Below are 20,255 nucleotides of genomic sequence, written 5' to 3'. Positions count from 1 at the left end.
TCCAAAACCCATCTTCTTTGGGTGGGTTTTTTTTTTTTGGTATCTTTTATATATGTGTGTGTGAGTGTGTGTGCACCTGGAACTCATGGCGACCTCCGGTGACTGTCCCCTACTGGGGGCCTGGAAGATATTCAGGTTGCGGTCACATACGCCAGAAAAAATGGTGTGTGTGGGGGGAGCGAGGCTATTGCATGATCACACCTCCCTTTGAAGCTGTGGGCACACTCTGTCAGTGTGTGATCAGATGCATCTGCAGGTGAGTCAGGTTTTTTGGTGCCATTTTTCCCCCAGTGCCCTTAACCAAGGGATTGATGAATCTCACCTCTGCACCGAGGGCTCCCTATGGAGTTTGCGATGATGCGCATACTGCAAAGGGGGGGGGGGACAGCAGCACAGAGTCAGGATGCCCCGATCAGACCATCCTGAAGCCATGTGAGCGCGCTGGACCGATCAGACATGGGAATGTCCGTGGCCCGTCGCGACCCATTTACTACTGGATTTTCCCCAGTGTCTTTTAACTCCACTTCTGCGGCGGAGCAAAATGGGTTGCCAATGGCTGTGGGGCGCTTCCCAGGTGTTGTTGTCTGATCGCGCTCTTTAAGTCCACCCAGCATATGCACCTGTATCGGGTCTAATTGTGCGTATGATCGCATCCTCAGAGAGGTGGCTGAATAAGGCCTGCCCTTGCCTCCCATCTGCTGGTATTTCAAGGAGGTCTCCCATCCAAGTACTTGCCAGAGTCGACCCTGCTTAGTTTCTGAGATCTGACAAGATCAGGCTTGCTTGGACTATCCAGGTCAGGGCACTTTCAAGCATATCTTAACAACCACAAGAAAGGAAACCTGGTATTCTCAGGAAAGCTGAGCTGTCTGCCCAACACATGCCCAATACCATTTATTGACCTAGTGACCTTGAGCAAAGTAGCAGTAGGTTTGCAATAATTACTGAGATGATATATGTGAAGTTCTAGTCTATAGTTCGGTAGATGATAGAATACAGTGATTCTACATGAGAGAAATATGTCTGCAAGGACATAAGTGCTCTAGAACCTGCATTCCTGCAGGAAACCAGCCTTCAGGCCAAAACAACTGACAAGCTGAGGTTTCTGTGCATGGGTCTCACAGCATTGTTTTAAATAGCTGATGCACAAGGCCCTGATTTATATTGGGACCACAGTGCCATCAAGACCCTATTTATGAGCGATTTGAAAGGAAAGAAACACTGGGAGCTCTGTACACTGAACTCCCAGAGTCTTGCCTGGCTCAGCCCAGTCAGAGCTCTGTTTCCAAAGTTTGTTTTCTAGCGAGATGGGTATCTAAGAATGGTGTGAGGGCAAAGGTAGATTACTCGGAGCAGATGGAGTTTCCAGGGAGGAGACATCAGTATCTGAAGACATCAACAAGGAAACATTCTCAGGAGCCAGATGGTTGGGGTGCTTCCTCCTTTTGCCAGAGGAAGTCTCTGCAAGGGTTTGTTCCAACAGTTTCTTTCTCAGGGTCTCCCCCCACCTCCACCTCTCAGGGTCTTCCAGGACCCCTCATTTGTTGCAGATGTGTCCACATCCAAGTTTTTGGCCATGATAGCCAAAGTCTAATGTTTAGATCTAAAATTTTGCTCCAAGGAAAAAAAATATACATGCAGCCAACTCCATTTAATATGAAACGTCCATCCCTGCAGATGGGAACTGAGATTAAAAGCATGCTTCTTTCTTTCTTCCTTTCTTTCTTCCTTCCTTCCTTCCTTCCTTCCTTCTCTACCACCACTCCATAAAGAATGTGAGCAACAAAAGCCCAGCATTTTTGATTGAAATTAATTAGACAGTTAAGCAGGGCCAAATTCGGTAGGTGTTGCCTCAAATTGTCTTGCCCATTTAGCTTCAGAATGCCAAGATTAAATCCATTTGTGGAAACAAGTGGACTCTCTCAAAATAAAACCATACTGATGCCAAAGCAGAGGCTTAAGGCTCTGACAGTAAAATCCTATGCAGAGTACCTCCAGCCTAAATCCACTGATTGCAATGGACTTAGACTGGAATAACTCTACACAGGATTGCACTGCAAGAAAACTAAAGGCCCACCATGAGTATTATTGGATTTTATTCTAGAAAGTGTTCACTATCATGTTCTCCTGTGGTTCATTTTTATAGAGTTTGCGCTGGAAAATTTCCCAGTGGATTTTGGTGGGTTTGGCTATTTAGCTACAACAGACGTCATTCTAATTCCATCATGAGCATTTCACTCAGATGATTTCTCATGATTTTAATTCTTTCTCCCCTTTTAAAAATTGGAGAACATCCTAATAGGATGGAGGATTGATGCCAGTCTTTATCTCCCCCATTGGAATGGGTGGTGGTCGAAGAATTTTGAACCTCATTATATTTCCTCCATACTGATGGGAAAATGTGTAAGTTATATTTTAATTGCTCCTTGGGGTTGAAGCCGAGGGCCTGTGTTTCCTCTCAAGCTTCATCCTCCATATTAATCAAGCCTGCTTCTCTCATGTTTAAATACTTTCCTCTACTTTCTCCAAAAATTTAAAATCCTTGGGGCAAACTGAAATGTAGAATGAGAAACGAGGATCTCCAGGAAATGCTTCTTCCTTTACTTTTTCTTACAGAAAACCTACTGTGAGGTGTTTGACATTTGGAATAATGCCTTGCTTTAATTTAACTTCTGTCCATCATATATCCTCTAAATCAGATGTATGCACCTGACATCATTCTGAGAGACACTTTTATATTTAAGGATTCAAGAGGGCACCTTAGTTAAATACTTAAGAAAGTTTTCTTTTTACAATTCTTTCTCAGTGCTCTCTTTTTAACCCTTTTAAACTCAAAGTATATGGTACATTATGAAGTAGACAAGTTGGGTCTGGGATGTCAAATGTAACACAATGACCAAAGAGTTGCAACTTCTTCTCAATTCATGTCTGTGTGGTGGCCAATTCTTGTGTGTGGTGCCCAGGACACATGGGAAAAGAGGCTCCCCATGGGGAAAAGAGGCTCCCCATGGCATTTTCCCAACCTGACATAGTCCCATAGGATACATGTGAGTTTCCCCAAAAGGCCCAATAGCACCATTTCATGCTGCGAAAATGGCATGAAGGAAAAGCTGAAACTCCTTCCTCATGTGTCCAAGTCCTGACATATTCACCTGTTTAGAACCAGCTGCTTAGAAGTGGAGAGGAATTCTGCCTGAGTTAGAACACAAAAAAGCTGACTTCTTGATTGACCACTGATTGACCTCTATGTGTTATAAATGGAGTGATGATGATTTCCATACTTCAGCTTGGGAATTATAACAATGATACATCTGGAGTCAACATTGGTTGATGAGTGGATGCCAAGATGACCACTGGTCCAAAAGAATCTATAGCACACATCCATTGATGTGTTTGGTGTAATTAACTACCCCCAGCCTCAAAACATTGGCAGTTTATCTCATCTGCAAGCACAACTGGGTGGGAGCAATTTCTTTTCAAACCAAAGCATGTGTGTTAGTTACTCGGAGGCACATGGGAAAAGCCCACTCTGGATCCCACTAAACTGACAACCAAAGCTCAAATCAGACAAGATACTGAAAAACCTATGTCTGGATCTTTACAACAATTTCCCACCAAAAATAGCAGCTGCATAAGACTGAATCCATATTCGGACCACATCATGTGGAGGAGGGACAACTCTTTCCGCACATGTTGTTCTTCTGACTTCAAAAGCCTTTTAAAGCTGTGATTTGCTCCACACAGGGAAATGCGGGTTGCCCATATGGTACATTTCCCCCAACAAGGCACATATCACCTCTTATTTGATCTTTAAGTCAGACAGAATTTGGACTGTGAGTCCAACACACAATTACAAAAATTTCACTAGCAATAATGCAGCTTTTTTGCTCAGAAAAGCTGGATTCTGTGTCCTATATAAATTAGGCAAACTGAGCCACTTTGCATGTTTTCTCTTATTTTACCTGCATGGTTATTTTTTTAATTATTGTGCATAATTTATCATGGGAGGGGCAACAATCTTTCAGCAACTCTCTGGGGCTTTTGAACTCTCAGGAGGCATTGGTTGTGCATTTTCAAGTGTATCCTGAGGGACAGAAACTTGTTCATATCAAAGTGAAAACTGGGATCAGCTTTTACAGTTACCTCCTGAGTAACTGCAGGATTCACACCACTTTGGATACATAGAACCATTTACCAATCAGTAACTTGCCACGCTTTGCATATACCCAAGTGGTAAGTCACTTATTTGAGCCCAGGATGAAGCTCTCCCCATCCCCCAGGCACTTAATTGTCTGTTGCAGCTGTATGGTAGAACATGTGGTAGAAGGATATCTGTGGTCCCTGCCACACGGGGGAAAAAAAGGACGGGCAAAGTGCGGCTTTTGAAAGCCGCACCAAAATAGAGATGCGGTGGCGTGATCATACAGATCCTGTGAGCAGCCGCACAATCGCTCCCCGGCACGAACAGATACCGGGGAGACTGGGGACAAAGCGATGGGAGGCTGCCAAACTGTGCGTGTGTGAGCATGCGCAGTTTGGCCAGAAGCCGGGGATGGGCCGGCAGAAGGACGCGCCGGTAATCCCACGGCCGTGCTTGCCCCAGCCGTTCCGGTAAGACCTCCTCTGGAGGTGGTGTATTTTTGATGCGGGTTTTCGGCCGGAAGGGCCGGATCGGGGATGGGTGCGCAACGTTTCCCAGACGTTGCGGTGCAATCGCGCCCGTTTGCTGTGTCCCCGATCCGTCCCTCTCCCGGCCCAAAACCTTTCGTGTGATCGGGGCCTGTGTCAACCTTCCCAAGTAATAAGCAGAATTTCCCCATAGATCAGGTACAGATGTGCAGCAAAATAACTGTCTACATCCACTCTCAATAGAAGGGGTGGGATGGGAGAATAATGAGGAGAAGTGAGAACTGCTCAGGATTTACAGCCGTTTCTTTCACCATATTTTCCTTGGCCTTTCTGTTATGGCCTGGTTATTGTCTTACAAAACGTTAACAATTTTCCTCAAAATAACAACACCTGCAAGTAACTCTTTACCTCTGGAGTTAATTTCATGGGCTTCAAAGGAGGCATTCAGCCATTAAAATCTTCATTTGCAATGACGTAAACAAGGGTAGAAGTTCATCCAAGTTCAGAGATCGTGCCTGGAACAGACATCCCACCACACATTTTGGTTTGGCTGGACAGTCTTTTTGTAGCCACTGTGCTGGGGGGAAGGAAGGGGTTGCCTGCACAGCTCCCAGTCCAGGACTTCTGCCCAAACTTCATCTCCAGCATTCAAAAAGCAGCCCAAATCCTTCCCTTCTCTGGCTACAAATACCACGTCTAGAGGCCTTAGGCAGAAAACTCTACAAGCAGGTCCCTACTAATTTGTTGCAGCCATACCTTCAGATCTACTGTGTTAACTCTCTACAAGCTGACACAGTACAATTGTGTATTTTGCTCATCCCACAATTGCTTCTTATCAAGCAGGTTTGAGAAATACTAAAAAACACATTGCCAGACCTGTTTGACCAGAGGGAAAAGTGGGATGAACAAACCCTCTTTCAAACCACCTCCAATCATTCCTTTCCAGCCTAAACTAAAAGTCTAAGAAGTTACAGGAAGTTGGTTAAACACTGGGAAAGGTTGGACAGCAGGGTTGCCACCCTTTCACCTCTCATTTTATGGTCAGTGGCCCTTTACTGGAACAGTGAAACAGAACAAGTGGCACATCAAGTCCTTACTGAATTATATCATGCTTAATAACTTAATTATCAAACCTATTATTTAATTTAATGACCAGGGGTCATTTCGTAGAAAAAGAGGTGCAGGAGCTCATTAGCATAACTCATTAGCACAACTTATTTGCATATGCCACACCCAGTGTCAGAAGGCAACACCCACTGCTCAGGCTCCACTGGACTGTTTTGGATTGCTAGCTATTGGGGGGGGGACGTGCAGATCTATCCTCGCAGAGGAGGGAGAGCTTGTACCTGAACAAAACCTCGTCTTAAAGGTGCCACTGGACTGTTTTGGACCGGGGGTGGAGGTGGGGCTCTGCAGCTTACCTGGCTGCTTCTTGCTCTGACTGAGGGCTGCTGGGAGCAGGGGGTGGGGCTTGTTGCATGTGCCCGCCCCCTGAGCTCTTTACTGCTGGAGCTCCACTCCTGTGCGTTCCTGCAGGAAATGACCCCTGCTAATGACCATTAAAAAGGTAAAAGTTTCCCTTGCTCAAAAGCTAGTTGAATCCGACTCTAGGGGGCGGTGCTAATCTCCGTTTCCAAGCCGAAGAGCCAGCACTGGCCAAAGACATTTTTGTGGTCATGTGGCTGAGGTGCACCGAACACTGTTACCTTTCCACCGAAGTGGTACCTATTTATCTATTTGCAATTTCTTGCTTACAGCTCCTTAAACAGCGATTTCCCTTTTCAGAATAGATATGGCCAAAAAACCAAAACCGTGCAATATATTTCTATAGAACAAGTTAACTCTCATTTAGGCGGGATTTTCTTCTTGAGAAGTGACTTCACGTTGCTCTTTGCTGTGTCCAAAATCATCTCCCTCACCAGTATGTATTTTTAAAAACTGAAGGCAGAACTGATTGAAGCTGATTCAAACGCACATTTCTGTCTTCACAAAGCAATTTGGATAAACCGTCCAAATACACCCTTGGCAGACAGGCAGAACAGACATAGCACTGGCCAACTTTGTAAGAAACAGGTGTGCCTGGTGGGTGGGACAGAGCAGGAGGGGAGTGGAAGACATTCCTCTCCACGAAAGACTGAGGGAAAGAATTGTCTGAACCAGACCACTGTTGATGACAATTGTGGGATGAAGATAATCCATCAACAAACATCTTAACATGGAACTAGAAATGAATAACCAGAGGAGGGGATTTGCTTCCCAGAAGGGAGAAGGTCAAGGAAGGAGCAGATGACCCCACAGCCTGGCCTGATAATTAAATGTGGAGAGGATACAGGCCAGAGAGTGCTTGACCACCTCTGAGACTGAGGCCTTGGTGGTGCTGAAAGAAAGTTAAGGAATGAACCATCTTTGGCCTCAACCACACAAGCAAGCACTTCGGATGGATGGAAAGGAAAGCCTATTGCTGGCTACCAAATACTCACTGGAATGGGCATGCTTTCTTTCATCTTGAGGTGACAGCACAAGAACCAGCAAAGTGAGAGCTAGGCGAGAAAAACTTACCACAGTGCAGCACAGAGGCCAGAACCACCACAGGAGAGCCAACGCCAGAAGAAGGAAAAGAATCAGCAAAGCAATTGCCAGGATCGTCCCATCAGACTGAAACACAAAAGCAGAACAGAGCGTGTCCAAGAAGGCAAATTCCAGCTGGAATCCTCACACACCTGCATTGCTAAAATTGTCCGCTGATCTCTTCAAGCTAATACGAAATGGGTTTCCCTCGTTCTGTTCTTGCCACAATAGAAACTGGTAGAATTGCAGTGGCTAACAATGCAATGCAAAACAGAGCTACACCCATCTAAACTCACTAAATTCAATGGGCTAAAAAGATTGTAATTCTGCTTAGGATTGCATTAGAAATATGTGAGCTAAGAAGTCCATAGTTCAAGTCACACCTCAGCAACAAACTTGCATGGGCCCACCAGTCCATGTAATTTGGCATCGTCTACCTGGGATGGTCACAGTCCTCCAGGGTCTAAGGCAGAGAAACACCTTTCCCAACACCTGTCCCTGAAGGCTTTTCTCTGCAGAAGTTCTGTCAATGGGTCACAGCCCCAACTAGACAGCCTTAGACAAGCCATCATCACTCAACTCAATCTATTAAACCACAATGGGTGCGTTCAGATGGGCCATTTGAGCCGGTATACATGCCGGTTAGAAATGGACTATTTACACACAATCACACGGTCAACATCTGCCTCCCGTCCCCAGCTGTCACTTTCCAGCACAAACCCCCTATAAAGTGGAGTATTTTGATACCAGGTCCCCAAGTGGTGTTTTCCTGCTTCTCCGGTTCCAGCTGCATTTTCCCCATGTGTGAGTGCTCCTCCGCCGGTGTAGAGCCACTTCCTGTTCCCCGCTCAAAAGCTGCCCGAGGCTTCCGCTTTTCACCCATTTTTTTTTTTTAAATTAAGCATTGGCGATATGCGCTGGGGCAGAGCTTCGCCCCGGTATTAGTAAAACCAAAGTTTAAATGGTGCCTAGTTTTGCTGTGTATATGAGTTCAGGATCTCACAGAGGCCAGTTTTGGGGTAAAAGTGTGAAGGGAAGTGGTTCATTTAAAGTTTAAAGGGAAGTGTTGCGGCAGTTGGGTTGAAGGGGAAATCGCTGTTCTGCGCACGCGCAAAAATGTTAATGCTAAGGATGGCTGCCTGCGCGCATGCCCAAACTGAGAGGGAAGAAACCTGTGTGAACGGGCCGGGAGCAATGTGGCTGTGCAGTGATCCGGAACAAGGAGGTAAGTGTGATCGCAATTCTTCCAGCTTAAAAAAAAGCGCCTTGGACCAGAGCAGTTTAAACCACTCCAGCACGCCATCTGACCGCACCCAATAGGGGTTTTATAATCTGCTTTTAGATGGAACAGACAATGACAATAGTTCAGAGGTATTACTGCTTTTTGTTTGCATGTAAATACATTTCTTTTTGTCCTGCTACCTTCTCTCATCAAGCAGGTCCTGAAACTGTATTAACAATATACGGCCCTGACAAACCTGTATGAGCAGAGGCAAAAGTGGGTTAAGTCTACATCTCACTTCCAAACTACGTTCAGTTCTGTCTCCAGGCAGAGGATGATTGGCCCTTCAATTTATGAGGAAGATTCCTAGTAGGCTGGAGTCTGGCAGCCATAAGCAACCTAAAGTAGACCTCCAGTGGCAATATTGTAGGGGTTGCTCAGCACAGATCCAGCCAGCTGTGATGACACATATATGCCCACCTGTCACCTCCTCCTGCACCATCCAAGCCAAGTGGCAGACCAATCAGCTCGGACCAGGCAAACAACAGCACAGGAGAAGGCCTATGCCCACCACCAGCAGGATTTGGGACAGCTTATACATGGGCCATTTCTTGGGTTGCCAAGTTCCAGGTGGGGACAGTGAGTTGGATTCAGAAGGACTGTATGTATGTTCCAGTGTCCAGTGTAAATAAACTGTAAACACTCTGTACATACTTACACAGAGTCTCTGCTATTTTACGGCGCATCACTCCTGCTTTTACAACTGCTCTCCAGCTGACAGAGATCAACTCCCCTGGAGAAAATGGCTGCTTTGGAGGGTGTACTCTATGGCATTGTACCATGCTGAGGCCCCAAACCCCACCCTTTCCTGGATCCACCCCCAAAGTTTCCAGGTATCTTCCAACCCAGACCTGGCAACCCTAGCTATTTCAATCTACAGAGTTATTGTAAAGATGAATGACATAACACATTTAGAACACTTTGAAAGTTCCACAGATTTATGCAAATACTTATTATGGCTCCGGTCACACGGGCAGGAAACTGCGGGGGGAAAGCGTGGCTGTTTGCCCCGGGGCAAACTAACACGCAGTTAAGCAATCAGACCTCCTGTGGAGGTTCTGTGGAGGTACCGTGGAGGTTCCATGGGTAGGGAGAGGGGCCGATCACAGGACACGCCTGCGCGCAACAAAGAAGCGCGCGGTGCGGCAAACTGGTTTTCTTTTTTTGTGTACACGACGAATGCGCATGCTCCATTGGGTGCGTGTGCGCATCCACGGAGACTTGGGGGAAAAAAACCCTTTTTCGCAAGGGGACATGGGCAGGCGCTGGATGCTACCGGAAACGCGATCAGACGCCCGCCCTTGCCCCGCGGTTTCCCGAAACTAGTACCTCCGAGGTACTAGTTTTTTGCTGCGTGTTTTCGGCAGGAAGCCTTGGTTGTGCCACGGAAGCGCTACGCTTCCCAGATGTGCCGGTGAGATCGCGCCCAGAAAATCCGCCTGTCTTCCGTCTCTCTTGCGTGGCTAATGTTCCGTGTGACCGCAGCCATATTATGTTTTCACCTCTGTTGTTTTTTGTCACATGTCAATGTCACCGTTGGTGTGCCCTATAAAGGACTGAGGATCCAAAAGCTGAAGTTATGCAACTGTGCAAACAGAACAAAGACCACGCCGGGCTTGAAATGTTGGACCAGGCAGGCCTCAGGGCAGTCACCACCGATGAAACCCCATTTTCATTGTCAGTCTGAGCAGGCAAGGTTCCCCAAGGCACTTCCTTCCTTACATGCCATCTCTCCATAGGAATCTTCATGCTAACCATTTCACTAAGTCAGTAAAATGCTCTTAAAATGAATTCTTTTTGGAGCAGGTTCCAAATGTAATCTCAGGTATAGACTATTAGCTTCTAGAGGCCATCTAATATTTCTGAGCCATTCCTTGCTGGTGTCATCAGGCTTTTGGGATCAGCTAGCAGGCAAAATTAGGTTTGGCAGGAGTTCAGATAAGAGGCTTTGGGTTTAAAGAGCCAGACAGTTAAAAAAACAAAAGAAGACAAAACAAAACCAACGAACCAAGCCTCCAACGACCACATAATATATGCGGATTACCTCTCGTGTAATTGCTGCACAAATCCTGGCACACACAAGTTTTACAGGCACTTTCACACATGCATGTATAGAGTAATTGACATTTTGAGACTGGTGGGTGACTGCAGGAGTCATGAACAAATGAAACAGCCTCAGACTGAGCCAGACCACCAGTCCATGCAGCCGAGTATTAACAATTCTGACTTCCAGCAGCTCTCCAACTTCTCGGGATCGAACCACAAATGACACAAGAGATTTTAATTTTTTTTAAAAAAAATGTTGCTTCCACACAGTGAATAGCAATTACCAATTTTTTTAAACAGCCTGAAAAGACCCTCTGGTGGCACAGGGAGGGAAGGATGGGGGCCATGGAAGGAGGCTAGGGCAAGGGAAGTGGCACCAATGTGAAGGGGGCTTGCAACAATACACACTGCCCTGTCTGGGCAGCATGCAGACCCACCTTCTGTGCTCTTTTTCGAAAGCTCATATCAGACTAAGTTTGGGAAAGACAGGAGCACAGCAGAGAAAGCCTAGAAAGTGGGCAACTAGGGGACACTGTTGTATGCATGGCTTTTTTTGTAGTGGTACCCACTGGTACTGAGTACCGCCACCTTCGGGGGGGGGGCTCTCCCAAGTGACATTTTGAGACTGGTGGGTGACTGCAGGAGTCATGAACAAATGAAACAGCCTCAGACTGAGCCAGACCACCAGTCCATGCAGCCGAGTATTAACAATTCTGACTTCCAGCAGCTCTCCAACTTCTCGGGATCAAACCACAAATGACACAAGAGATTTTTAATTTTTTTAAAAAATAAGGTTGTTTCCACACAGTGAATAGCAATTAACAATTTTTTAAAAACAGCCTGAAAAGACCCTCTGGTGGCACAGGGAGGGAAGGATGGGGGCCATGGAAGGAGGCTAGGGCAAGGGAAGTGGGGCTTGCAACAATACACACTGCCCTGTCTGGCCAGCATGCAAACCCACCTTCTGTGCTCTTTTTCGAAAGCTCATATCAGACTAAGTTTGGGAAAGACAGGAGCACAGCAGAGAAAGCCTAGAAAGTGGGCAACTAGGGGACACTGTTGTATGCATGGCTTTTTTTGTAGTGGTACTCACTGGTACTGAGTACCGGCACCTTCAGAGGGGGGGCTCTCCCAAGATGAGGGAATAGGTGGAAATCAATCCATCCTTACATGAGTACCAGCAGCCGTTTTAAATACACACACACCAGGAGCTGGGGCAGCGGGGTTCCTTGAACCTTGACAGGGCCTCCAGGGTTTGGCCTCTGCTGAGAGCAGGGGTCATTTCCTGCAGCACAGGAGCGGAGCTCCGGCAGTAAGGAGCCCAGGGGGAGGGCACATGCAAGAAGCCCCACCCCCTGCTCCCAGCAGCCCTCAGTCAGAGCAAGAAGCAGCCAGGTAAGTTGCAGAGCCCCCCCCGGCCCCCCGGCCCAAAACAGTCCAGTGGCACCTTTAAGACCAGGTTTTATTCAGGTACAAGCTCTCCCTCCTCTGCGAAGGCAGATCTGCACATCCCCCCCCCAATAGCTAGCAATCCAGAACAGTCCAGTGGAGCCTGAGCAGTGGGTGTTGCTTTCTGCCACACTTCCAGTGATGTCAGGGGGTGTGGAATATGCAAATAAGTTATGCCAATGAGCTCCTGCACCTCTTTTTCTACGAAATGACCCCTGGCTGAGAGAGATGGACCTCAGTGTGTTGAGGACTTCGCAGAAGCGCCTGGTAGAGCCACCCACAGAATCATATCCTGTCCTCCTCCTAAGCTGCTGCCTCTTGAACCCCAGAGGCACGCAGCCACCCACCTCCTCCTCAGCTGCCTGAGCCCTCATAAATTTATGGAGGCAGGCCTAGAACCCCACCTCCCAGCTCATCACAGGGGAGGGCTGAATTTGTGAGGTAAAATTCCACCTTCCCCTTAAAGGGGCCTCCCTCCCCCTTGTGTCCCACAGCAGAGATGCCACCGGCTTAGGCCTTTCACACAAGTTGAATTTGCTTTAACTGTCAAACCTGGGACAAGGCTAGGGTTGCCAGACTCACGATGGAGGTGGGGGTCCCCTGCTGCCAGGCCCCACCTCCCTGCCGCATATAAACTGGCTGGGGGGGGGTTGTTGACACAAACTTCTCTCGTTCTCCTCCTTCATATTTTTTACCTTTAAAAAAGCCACTTCTCCTTTCAACAAGCAAACTTCTCCTTTCAACAACAAATCTGGGAAGCAAATGTTTTTAACCTGCCAAGATTCTCTTTTTTTCCCCCTAAGCTAAAACATGCGGCTCCTTGAGTCTTTTTTTTCTTCTTTATCATTTATCATCCTGGTAGGTTTCACCTAAACAGTTTCCAACTTAGCAAGATTCTTCTGGATCTATGGTGCCCAGAACTGAACACAGGAGAGGCTCCAGGTTAGAGGCTAGGAACATGTTTGTCCTTTGCAACATTCCTCATACGCAGAAGCGGAGATATAGCCTGGTTACCTTCTGGAATACTGTATTTGTGCAATGCTTTACTTACAAAAACAGAATGTGATCTTGGAAAGGAGCCAGAAGATCTACAATTGCTTTCAATTAGATGCAGAATGTGCTCAAAAACGTGAAACAGCAGCAGGAAACCTTAACTCTAGCTTTGAAAAGATCCTACTGATTAATAAATGTCTAAAGTCTTGTAACTATTAAAGAAAAAAATTAAAGAGTTTTTTCTATTGCCTTTTTTTGAAAATCCTGTTATTTTTAGATATGCTTTTGGAATGGTTAGAAATGGCCCCTCTGCAGTACTGTACCACATCTGCTTATGCTGCAAGGCATCCCCAGTTGCCAGATGTTTTAAAGAATCTCAGTACAACACAATGAATTTGGGATTACTCCAAGCCTTGAAGTCCATACTACATCAATGCTGCTTAACAAAGGCAGTTTTTGCCTCAATAAAAAGCTAACAGGCTGCATTCAGATGTCCAATTTACATGCAGTTAAATTGTATATCTGAAAGAACAGAGACAAAAACTCAACTATTTAGCAAAATATTACCTGCAAAATCATGAGAAGGAAACCTGACTCACTGCTTCTACATTTTGGAAAGCATAAACATCTGTACTTATTTCAACTAGGAGTCTCAGCTGATTTTAAGAATTTTTAGATCGTTAATCATCTGTCTTTTCAATGACTGATCACCAAGTCAATTACATCGGCTTATTACCACTGCCTCAATTATAGGTATGTTTTTGAGATAGAAGTTTAACAACACTCAAACTCATCATCCTTAGAAGGAAAGTCCTCTTTATTATCGTTGCTGTCATTTTTAATTAAATTAACACACCAGAAATGAAATGGTCTCAAAAGGCTAGTCATCTCCTTAAACTAAAATCGGCCTTGTTAATCACTGGTTGCATTCACACTTCAGTGGATTTTGTGCTATCACAGTGCTATAGCAGTTATTTACAAATGGATTGTCCTATGTGGAAAAATGACGGCTGCAACACAAACAATAGCACAATATCCAACAGTGTGTGGATGCAGCCAATGAATGGTTTACAGTGCTACTCTAAGTAGAGCTACACCTAACCCGTTAACTTCATTGGCCCTAGGAAGTTGTAATTCTACTTAGGACTGCATTGTCGGTTCATTAATGTACTTATTAAATCAATTCAAGCTTGACACCTTAATGTAAAGGTCTTTCAGTCTTATATATATATGATGGCCTATTTGCACAAATGAAAATGTATGTTATCTAACTACAGGAAGAGTCTCAAAGGTCCAAGTCCACCAAACAAATGTTATTTGGCTTTAAACCAGTTGAGAGAAGCAATTGAACTGATAGCACCCACTGCAATTATACGGATTCAAATACTTCTCCAGTGTGTCTAATCAAGTCATATAGAGTGGAAAAAATAATAGCAAAGATTCATATATAAACACTGTGTACTCCGACAAATTTTTACCTGTCACGCCTCACCACTGCCCCCAGGGGTCCCTGCCAGTTACCACTGCTCTAGCGGACTGTCTTCCCCCTCCCTAGGATGTACCAGCAGTCTCAGACTTGGTTGGGGAAGGGAGGTTACATCACCACCCCTCCTCACCGGTCTCCTGGGGCCTTTGCCTTTCACTCTCTCTCTCTCTGTGCACAAAGCTCCACCAGGCATCTCCTCCCCGACCAGCTGGATTGGCCTCTCTTTTATCCCCCTGGCTATTTCTACATCTGCCCTCCTGGTCCTAACCCCCCCTACCCCTCCCATGCATTTAAGCCCAGGGGTCTGGCTTCCCCTTGGGTGGGGCTGTCTTGTCATCTCCCTTTGTTGTGGGGTGGGGCTGACCTGGAGTCTCAGCCTGCCCCAGCCTTGGGCTGCCAGCCCCTTCCCCCGTTCTCCAGCTGCTCCCATGGGCTGGAGGTGGAGTCCTCTCTTGCTCCTGCCCATCAATTTGTCTCCATGAGGACGGGGCCTTGCTCAACCAGGACCGCTGCCAGGGCTTTCCCCATGGCTGAGGCCTGCCGCAAAGTCAGGTCCATTGCCAAAACTCCTCCTTGGCGCTGGGCAACCAACATCGGAGGTGGAGGAGGTAGGTCGCCTGATGCCATTTCCTCCAGCCTGGGGCATGCAGGTTGCTGGCCAGGCAGGGGTTGGGGAGCACACCATGGTCCCAAGGGGCCATGGGAGCCAGGGGCGCTTGTTCATTATAATTGTAATCATCATTGGTCTTAGAAGACACACATTGATAGAATACCATACTGTCAAATCTTCATTGGGCCCACCTCCCCATGTTCCCTTCACTGTGATTTATTTATTTACATTAATGCTATTTATATCTATTTTAAACCCTGACTTTCCTGAAACTGAAGTTGAATGGCATAGGGGTTAGCATGTTGGAGAAGGATCTGGGGAAACCAGGTTCAGTTCTCCAGTCTGCCATGTGACTTTCTGCCAGTCATCTCTTTCAGTCTAACCTACCTCACAGGTTACTTGTTATGAGTATAAAATGGAAGAGAACAGAATGATATTGTAAACTGCTCTGGGTCTCCCCACTGGGGAGAAAAAAACCTGGATATAAACATCTAAACAATAATAAGTATACACCAATAAAAATTGTATTAACAATGGATTCTGGCTGTCATATGAAAAACTTGCAGATTGGTGCAAATAACCAGGGCTCACAAGAGCTCCTATTTGTAAGTACTGTAGAACACCAGTGTGCTAAAGCAGATGCCAAGACACATTTGCTAGCACAGCATTTGCAGCAGCTCCTGCCACACTGGTCTACTTGGCTAATTCCTGCTACCAGTGGAATACCCACAAGTTGGAGTCTCTCTTTCAGTCTAACCTACATCACAGATTACTTGTTATGAGGATAAAATGGAAGAGAACAGAATGATATCGTAAACTGCTCTGGGTCTCCCTATTGGGGAGAAAAACTGGATATAAACATCTAAATAATAATAAAGATACACCAATAAAAATTGTATTAACAATGGATTCTGGCTGTCATATGAAAAACTTGCAGATTGGTGCAAATAACCAGGGCTCCCAAGAGCTCCTATTTGTAAGTATTGTAGAACACCAATGTGCTAAAGCAGATGCCAAGACACAATTGCTAGCACAGCATTTGCAGCAGCTCCCGCCACACTGGTCTACTTGGCCAATTTCTGCTACCAGTGGAATACCCACAAGTTGGACCAAAGTCAGAGGCTAGCATCTGCTAATGCAACTGAAACTGTCCAGAGGACTGGCCTGTGAACTCTCTGATGCAGCCATTCTAAGTATGTATGGCCAAACAGTAGGCTAGACTAAAAATACATATAGATTTCACTCATCGGCACTTTGCGACACACACACACTATGCCTGGAGCAGATTTGTCTCCAGCCTCTTGGGCTTTTTACAAAAGCCTTACAGTAGAAGAGATAATTCACTTTAACTGTAACTCTGCAACACATTTCATAGGAAAGGAGGTTTCTGTCCAAAGTTAAAAAAAAAAAAACTGCAGAAGAAGCAAGTCAACTGTGTCCTGGAAATCTGCTTTTCTCTGCCAAAGAACCCCAAAAGGCCAAAGACTTTGCTTATAGTGTTGTTGCCAGCTGGAGGACAATGAAAACAACCCTTGGCAGACACCAAGGAACATAAATTAACTTTCTTAATAGGAAATCTTATAGGACACACAATGGAGACATTTCCCAGTCGCCTTTTCAATGACTGTGTCTAAAAAGAATGACGTTTACAATCAAGTATATACACGTTGAAAATGTATGACAGATTCCTACATGCTAGTAAGTGCTGGCGTGTTCTCCCCTAACTGAAATCTAGGTTGCAGTACTGAACTCTCTGGGGTTGGAAGGGCACCAAAAGAGACGTAAAGTCCAGTGCCTTTGTATGACCAGGAAGTCTGCTGGATTCCAGATCTATCATGGAAAAAAGCCTGGAAGGCACAGGCTGAGAATGTCCCTGGGCTGCACTATGCCATCACACATACAGTCTCTTATCACACCAGAGATCCTGGAGCACATGTGGCAATGGGACTCTCTCCAGTGGTGCTCACTGGAAGCCACAGAGCATTATTCCTTTCTCCCTTTCTCTCTGTGACTGCCTAGAGGGGATTATGGAAACTATGGCAGACTTCTCAATTCAGTGGTAGGGCAGCGTAGAATGGATTTGTTTTGAATTCCACCCAAACGTTGCAGAGTGGAACCAACAGATTCTGATCACCTCAACATGCAGCTGTAGCTGCCCAAGGAAAATGCTGATCTTAATCCTGCGTTGCAAAAGGATAGCCTTCTTAGTCTGTCGTACCAAAATAAAACAACATTCCAGCGGCAACTTGAAGACTAACAACATTTGTTTCACTATAAGCTTTCATGAGTCACACACGCCACTTTGTCAGATATTTGTTTACAAAGACAACCCACTCAGTCTGATATCTGACGAAGTGGGCTGTGACTCATAGAAGCACATATTGAAATAAATGTTATTAGCCTTTAGGGTGACGTTGGACTTTTGCAGCATTCGGTGTATGCAGAAATCTGTACCAACAAATGAAAATACAGCCTCAAATGGGTGTTTCAAAGCAGGAATCAGAGGACAACTAGTACATGTGTTCATTAGAAGCAAATCTGTGACGCTTAGGTCTGAGAGCTGCCTTCACATTAAAAAAAGAAAGGGCGTGGGGGCGGGAATGGAAGAGAAGTTTCAGTCAGTGAATTTTCACTCACTGGGTCTCTTATTTTAAAGAATGTGCACACAAAAGCCATTCTACGTGGCTTCCCTGGGGCAAACGTCCCTGCAGCACAGTAGATGCTGTCGATCATTCATTTTATTGTATGCATTTTGGATTCTTTTTTTTAATATAACTGAAAGAACTTGGTCTAATAAAAAGGAAATTAAAACTCACAGACTGTCTGTTGCTTTCAGACTCCTGTTTACTTTGATCATTCACTGTTTTCTGGTTTCTAGAAAAGCAGCCAAACTTGATAGAACAGAATCTCATAAAATACCTGCTGTAGCTGAGCCATAATATAATACATAGAATCAAATACATACATATAGAAAACAGCATACAAATAGAACCAAACTACATGTTACAACACACACAAGACTGCCATGGGCACTCACAAACATATTGCACATTTGGACTGATACTGCAGTGCAGGGGGAAGAAGGACTCCTGCCTCCCCCTGCCTCCATTTTCCTGATCCAAATTGCCATCAGGTGGCATTATGTGCCCTGTTTGGGACTCTATGGCCACATTCAGACTGGCAGTTTAGCCTGGCAGCCAAACTTTTCAGGAGCATTTCAGTAGCGGATTAAAGGGGCGGGTTCACACAGGCACATCTGTCAGGCGTCCCCCAGCCGTACTCAAGCCGTCTTGTGCCGCTTCCCTCTTGAGTTTAAAAGATACCAGGTGAAAGTGGTAGCAAGGCGTGTGTAGAGTGGGTTGATTCCAGTTCCCTGAGTGTGAACGCAAGTGCTGCTAAGGCGGGAACAACCTGCAGTCATTGATAATAGGCACCGACTGTTTCTGCAGGCAGGTGCCGTTGGGGCCTGCATGATCCTGCCCTATTTGCTGCTGCGCCAATGCGCATAGGCGCATGCAGCCCAGCACAGAAACAGCCGCTAACAGCCCGCCTGGGTGGCCCAACAGTGTGAACACTCCCTTGTGCTTCCTCCATGGTATGCACATCTATCAGGCGTTCCCCCAGCCGTACTCAAGCCGTCTTGTGCCGCTTCCCTCCTGAGTTTAAAAGATACCAGGTGAAAGTGGTAGCAAGCCGTGTGTAGAGCGGGTTGATTCCAGTTCCCTGAGTGTGAACACAAGTGCTGCTAAGGCGAGAACAACCTGCAGTCATTGATAATAGGCACCGGCTGTTTCTTCACCGTTGGGGCCTGCATGATCCTGCCCTATTTGCTGCTGCGCCCATGCGCATAGGCGCATGCAGCCCAGCACGGAAACAGCCGCTAACAGCCCAACAGTGTGAACACTCCCTTGTGCTTCCTCCACGGTATCCTACCACTTCATTCACTGTGGTGTGAATGGGAATACCGCAACCAAGCCGTTCTGGGTCTGTTCCGGGTTTTCTTTGCCACGACTCCCTAGCATTGCAAACTGCAAGTCTGACAGCAGCCTATGTTTACGCTCTCCATGCCATGCTTCCAATTTGAGGTCCCCCCCCCCCCGCATTATGGAGTGTCACGAGGTATTCACAGCTGCAATACAGCTGCAGGTCTCTGTGGCAAACTTGCACTCGTTATAACATGCAGTTTGGCCCACAGAAAACCAGGCATCAGAGAGCAGCATTATAACCTCATCTTCTTTTGACTAGCCAGTAGCCTGCCATGTCATAAGAATTGCCTGAGTGGTCGCAGAGTACGAGAGAAGGCACTTCAGTGAAAAATCTAACAAAATGAACCAGGGCTTAAACATTTTTAAAAATGTACAATTGCAATGGAAGGCAGCTGCATATCACTGGTGGGAAATGAGGGGTGGTCTCAAGGCCTTCAGGATACCTCAAATGTCTTTAAAGTTTTCAATGTGAGAACAAGCAAATGGGAACTCTTGGGATGCATTCTGATGAAGCCATTGGATCAGTGCCATCACAAAAGCCAGACACTGCACTGGGGCACACTAACAGAGCCATGCTAAGCAAAGTGTGTGTGTGTGTGTATGTGAAGTGCTGTCAAGTCACAGCCAATATGGCAACATGGTCCCCATAGGGTTTTCAAGACAAGAGACTAGCAGAGGTGGTTTGCCAATGCCGTCTTCTGTATAGCAACCCTGGACTTCTGTGGTGGACTCCGGTCCAAGTATGAACCATGGCTGACCCTGCTTAGCTTCTGAGATCTGACATGATCAGGCTAAGGGCCATCCAGGCACCCTTCTAAATCCACAGAGATAAGTAGCCATAACTCTGCTTAGAATGGCTCTGCAAGTATTCCTGATTGAAAGAGTCCACACCTGAGTTCTGTGAGTGTTTCAGTTCCAGCCCTCTTAATTCATACCAACAACTCTCCTCCCTAGTCCCTTAAACCTCTTCTTCATCTCCAAATATACAGGAATATGTTGGAATAATTTCCCAGCACAAAGGCCCCCAACCTTTTCAAGCCTGTGGGCGCCTAGCTGGCAACTAGGTTTCCTGAATGGCCACTCTGTTGACAAAGTCCCACCTACACCACATTAAAGGAATGGTGCCCACTAGGTGAGATACTATCAGATTTTGCTCTAGGCAGTGCCCAAAGGGAAACAAACACAGCTGCTCGCCTGCATGCCACT

The 20,255-nt window shown here is 46.2% G+C and overlaps 1 protein-coding gene across 1 annotated transcript in view; it reads right to left on the bottom strand.

Moving 5' to 3' along the window:
- Positions 1 to 20,255, bottom strand: part of ANTXR1 (anthrax toxin receptor 1) — a 181,989-nt gene that overhangs the window by 53,855 nt on the left and 107,879 nt on the right. Inside the window, exon 13 of the mRNA XM_015421095.1 lies at positions 7,189 to 7,284. Coding sequence (XP_015276581.1) covers positions 7,189 to 7,284 — 96 coding nt within the window. The remainder of the gene's footprint in view (positions 1 to 7,188; positions 7,285 to 20,255) is intronic.

This window comes from Gekko japonicus, unplaced genomic scaffold (assembly GCF_001447785.1).
Source record: "Gekko japonicus isolate JY-2015 unplaced genomic scaffold, Gekko_japonicus_V1.1 scaffold13, whole genome shotgun sequence".
Taxonomy (NCBI): domain Eukaryota; kingdom Metazoa; phylum Chordata; class Lepidosauria; order Squamata; family Gekkonidae; genus Gekko; species Gekko japonicus.
Note: the sequence above shows the minus strand (reverse complement) of the source record. Positions and strands in the feature narration are given on the sequence as shown.